General features: G+C 37.5%; 1 protein-coding gene across 1 annotated transcript; it reads left to right on the top strand.

Annotated features, from left to right (window-relative positions):
- Positions 1-3,354: 3,354 nt before the first annotated feature.
- Positions 3,355-4,960, top strand: LOC129942306 (cytochrome P450 CYP12A2-like; the record flags this gene model as incomplete). Its single annotated transcript, XM_056051175.1, has 3 exons — positions 3,355-3,635; positions 3,693-3,809; positions 3,870-4,960. Coding segments are annotated over 3 exons (1,422 nt in total), but the record flags the coding sequence as incomplete, so codon positions are not given.
- Positions 4,961-5,271: the final 311 nt, after the last annotated feature.

Genomic DNA, 5,271 nt, shown 5'->3' with positions numbered 1-5,271 from the left:
AGATGAAAGTGGGTTTGTCATTGTCAGTGATCAAAGCAATGCTGTCGAACGTAATGCTAAAGCAATATTTGTATTGCTTCATCTACATCTCAACTAGAACCAACACCTTCCTCTCTACTTGGCTTTGTTGAATCTCCTTTATATCCACAAAACAATGATGTCTCGCTCTCTTTGCTTAAGCTTGACTTTTTATTCTAATTTCTTCTAGTTTCTCGACCTCGAAGCTGAAAAACTGTCAAAAAGCCGACATAAAAAACCAAAAACTCTTGCTTCGAGAGAAAATCAACAGCCAGAGCCAAAAAATACTGTTATTAAAGGAATTTAAGTTTTAGACTTTAATGCTAGAGTATCAGTTTTTGAAATGTATTATTTGTCAGTTCTATAAATTTTTTGAATTTGATGTAAACAAATTGACGGCCTTACCTCAAAAGTGTAAAGAGATTCAGCAATGAATTGCCTAAACTAGGTGTTTTGAACATTTCTACATTAGAGACTAATGCATTTACAAGCGGCTTCCTTAGCAAATCTTTTGAAAACATTTTATAAAGGTTGATTTTTTAAATGCTATAAGAAAGTTTTTCAAAAAAAAAAAAATACATACAATTCAGAAAAATGCATGAAATCTTTATTTGAATTGATAGTACGGTCCATATAATTTATTGTTTGAAAATTGTTTCATGCAAATGTTGACCTTGACTGCGCCTCAAATGGTCCATCCGCTTAATCCAATTTGGCATACTCAGAAAATCCTTAGGATGTTACGAAGACATCTATTCACGAATGTTTGCAGCTTTCTTGTTATGGCTGAAGTAACCTTCCAAGTGCTGCACCCATAAAGAAGCACAAATTCGACATTTGTGCGAAACAGGCGTAGCTTTGTTTTTTAGCTCATAGAGTTATTCCTCCAAATTTTTGACAGCATACCGAACGCCGCTTTTGCTTTGTCGATGCGGCAGATGACGTCTTGTTCGGTTCCGCCTTCGATGGAGACGATAGTTCCAAGGTATTGAAGGCGGTGCACTTTTCCGAGAAAATATTTTTTGTTGAGAGGATGGTCGGGTTTCGAGGCTGATCAATTTTGTTTTGTCGGAATTAATTTTTAGCCCCACAACTTCTGCTTTTCTCTTAATACCTGTTGTCATTTGATGGAGATGCATGATCATTTGTTCTTAATTGCTTTAATTGCGGCAACGATCTCATCTTTACTGGAAGGTGTGGATTCAGGTATTAGTTTCTGCAGGCGCTTCAGAAGGTATCGGCTGCACATTGTTTGCAAACCCTCGATTTAAGACCGAGGAAAAGAATTCTTTCCACCTTCTGACTTGCTCATCCACAGAACTTATCACAGTACCGTCACTTCTTGTACCGATCAGCTTTTTAGTTATTCTGTAAACGGTCCTGCTGTCGCACCTGTTTGCAACATCTTCCGCTTCTTGCACCAATGCGTTGATGCAGTTACGCTAGTCACGTCGCACACTGCTGTGAACCTCTCTCTTTTTTATGCGATACGAGGACTCCAGCTCGTTTCTTTCTTCTTCTTGTGCAGCAGTTATTTGAGCCCTTAACTGTTTGCGTTTGTTTATCCATGCCCAAGATTCTTCCGAAACCCAAGTGTTGTTGTTTTCTTCTTTCCGACCGATTATTCTGTCGGCACCTAAAAAGAAAACATTTTTCACAGCATTCCAATGGTGTTTGATGTCGTCATGTACTGAGCTGCTGATTTTTATCATTTAATGTGACAGGTGGTCCCTGAATTGTTGACGGATCGTGGGATCCTTTAGTCTGCCGGTGTTGAATTTGGGGGCTCGTGTCATTCCGTTGAATCTTTGAACTGTAGCTGTACGCAATCTAAGAGTAGGTAGGTCACGGGCAAGTCCCATATCGGCGCTTCTTCTGTTTCGTATACATCCAAGAGACTGCTCCTAAATCGTCGACTAATCGCGAAGTGGTCAAGTTGATTAGAAGACGCTTGCCTGTCCGTCGACACCCAGCTACTTTTATGAGTTCGTGCTCAAACATAGTGCCATCAATCACAAGGCCATTGGCGTTGCAGAAGTCAATGAACCTCTTACCATTATCATTACAATTACCGACTCCGTGAATACCCATCACATGCCTTAGCCCGTTGTTGATATTGTTATAAATAATATCTCCGCGGGGAGTGCTGTTGTAGGCGGATCCCAGTTGACTATAAAAGCATTCTTTCTCTTCATCAGATGTGATCTCCGTCGGTGCGTAACACTGTATAATGTTGACGGGTCGTACTCTACTCTGAAATTTAGCTTTGATAAGCATTTCCCCAAAGCTACTGGTTGCCGTTTTGTTTGGAGGAACTTGCCCAAACCCATCCATCGCACTTTACTTAACCCTAAGATATCTATCCTGTAACGCATAAATTCTCTCTCTTATTGGAAGAATCTGGCATTTTGCGGACCTTCATTTCCTGCATCCAGAAGCGTCCTCACATTCCAGAAACCATTCTTTGTCCTGATACAATAGCCACAAGTCGTCAACGAGTTATCATTAACTATCTGAGGCGTAATTTCAGTTTCCGTTGCGGGATGGAGTTCAGTTACGAAGAGTGCTCATCTCCGTAACCTATCCTGAAGAGTCAGGAGACTTCGCCCTTGCAATTTTTGCTATCTTATTTATATTGGGATACAGAAATCATTTTCCCGGGGGCCACCACAACGAGGTAAAGCTAGAACTTCGACATGGCAAGAAAGTTGCATTGCTGGCCTAAACCAAGTTTTAGGCAATCACCAACTACCCGATCTGGAATGCCGCAGGCTCCCCAAAATAGAACGAACTATGGTCGTAATGAACCAATCTCTCGTTGCATCAGGGAAGCTACTTTAATTCGCAACAGAAGTTGCATAAGAGATACTTTTAAGCTATACTGTATATAACTTATTAAATCTGCCTTAATTTAAATAATAAAATTTTATAATTATTCATATGTAATATAAAGTAAAGTTGTTAATAACTAATGTATTAGTCTGTAAGGGAAGATGTTCTCTGATTGACGAAACAAAAATAAATATATAAATAATTTCTTAATAAATAAAAGTTCTATCCTAACTTGACAGCTTCTTTTCTTCACGCCTATAGTTTTCTTTTATCTAAGTGATATTGTAAAGCTTTGCTGAATATTCATATCGAAAGCTTTTAATGAAAAGAAAAATAAACAAAATCTATTACAAACGCAAGAACAAGTTAAAATCCGGAAAACTTAAAACATCTCTGTTTAGTTCTAAAAGAAAACCCAACCAGTAATGATCCGAAAATTGTGTTATCCAAATTGTTCCGCTTTCTATTTCTTTTCGTTTTTCTATTTCTTTTTTATTTCTTAACTTTATTCAATTTTCTAATCGATATTTATACTTAGGTAGTTTTCATAAAAAGTCAGTTCTAAATTTTTTCGACGAGACTCGGAAGAAATACGGTGAAGTATTCCTACTTCCAGGAGGGTTTGGTAAGAAAAGCCTCTTATTCACATTCAATTTAGACGATTTTGCAAAGGTGATACGCTCCGAGGGCACTTGGCCTCAGAGGCGTGGTCTTGAAACAATGCGCTATCATAGGGAGGTTCATAGGAAAGAAGACTTCGGTGATGTCATTGGATTAGTTTCATCGTAAGCAAAACTGATTTAATTCTAGATTTTGAACTTATTCATTTACAAAATGTATAGAAACAATGAAGCATGGGGCAAAATACGAAGTGCAGTCAACCCTATACTAATGCAGCCTAAAAATGCCCGACTCTACTTGAATAAGATGCTTGAGGTTAACGATGAATTCCTACAAAGGTTCAAGTTTATATTTAAGATAGAAGAAATTCCAAATGATACTAATTTTATTTCGTTTAGAATTCGTGAAATCCGTGATCCTAACTCTCTAGAAATGCCTGATAATTTCGAAGAAGAATTGAATCGTCTAACGTTTGAATCAGTTGCAGTTGTGGCCTTGAACAGGCAAATTGGGTTGATACGAAAGAATCGAGATAGTGGCGATGCAAAGATAATATTCGATAGCTTGCGAAAATTTTTTGAGCTTACACTCGCTTTGGACTTCTTTCCGTCGATTTGGAAATATGTCAAAACACCCACGTTCAATAAACAAATGAAGAACTTCGATACAATTAACGAAATTATAATAAAATACATAAACGAAGCTGAAAAACGAATTGAAAATGATGCACTTTCTTCGAAGAACAGCGATAACGAAGAGAAGAGTGTTTTGGAGAAATTACTGAAGGTCGACAAGAAAGTAGCAAGAGTTATGGCCTTAGATCTGCTAATGGCTGGGGTTGATACAACTAGCAGCACTCTAACTGGCATTTTGTTGGCTATTGCCAAAAACCCCGATAAGCAGGAAAAGCTACGTCAGGAATTGAAGACAATCCTTCCACAGAAGAACTCCCTGCTTACCATGGAGAACATGAAGAATCTTCCATATTTGCGAGCTTGCATAAAAGAAGGCATCCGAATGTATCCAATCGGAGCGGGAACATTGCGAATGTGCTCTGAGGATATTGTCGTGAGTGGCTATCAAGTGCCAAAGGATCAAGAAATCGTTCTGAATCATAACATTCTTATCAACGAAGAGAAATACTGCCCCAGGGCAAAGGAGTTCATTCCTGAACGTTGGCTTCGTGATGAAAAAGCAAACCACGAACCATTGAACCCGTTTTTGTACATGCCATTCAGCTTTGGACCGAGAAGTTGTGTTGGTAAGAGAATTGTGGAAATGGAATTGGAAATTACTGTGGCCAGATTGATACGAAACTTTTATGTGGAATTTAATTACCCAACGGAAAATGCTTTCAAAACAATTCTAATAAGCGTACCGGCCATTCCGCTTAAATTCAAGTTCAGCGAAGTGGAATATTAAAGATATTGATATTTTTGTATGATAAATGTTTGTTGAAAGTCAGTTAATTAAGTTTTACTTTTATTTCTATATTTTTCTTTGTATTTATTTATTAATTGTTTTGCAGAATAAGCCTTGAACCTAAAAGTATAAGTCACTTGGAAACGAAGTGCAGCTAGCAGAAAGTCCACCTTTTCTACAATTTCTGTTTACAATACTATAGTTGTAAATTTCTGACAATTTGCATCATAACCTATTTTTCTTATGGCTCAACTTATATTCACTGAATACTATTTTTGGTTATAAACTGATAAGATAGTGATGCATTGCTACTTATTGATAACTTAATAACAAAATATTTTTGAAAATTTCGTCAGTTTTAACTTTTATCGCATCGGA

Source organism: Eupeodes corollae, chromosome 1 (genome assembly GCF_945859685.1).
Source record: "Eupeodes corollae chromosome 1, idEupCoro1.1, whole genome shotgun sequence".
In the NCBI taxonomy this organism is placed as follows: Eukaryota; Metazoa; Arthropoda; class Insecta; order Diptera; family Syrphidae; genus Eupeodes; species Eupeodes corollae.
This window is presented reverse-complemented; position numbering and strand designations above follow the sequence as displayed.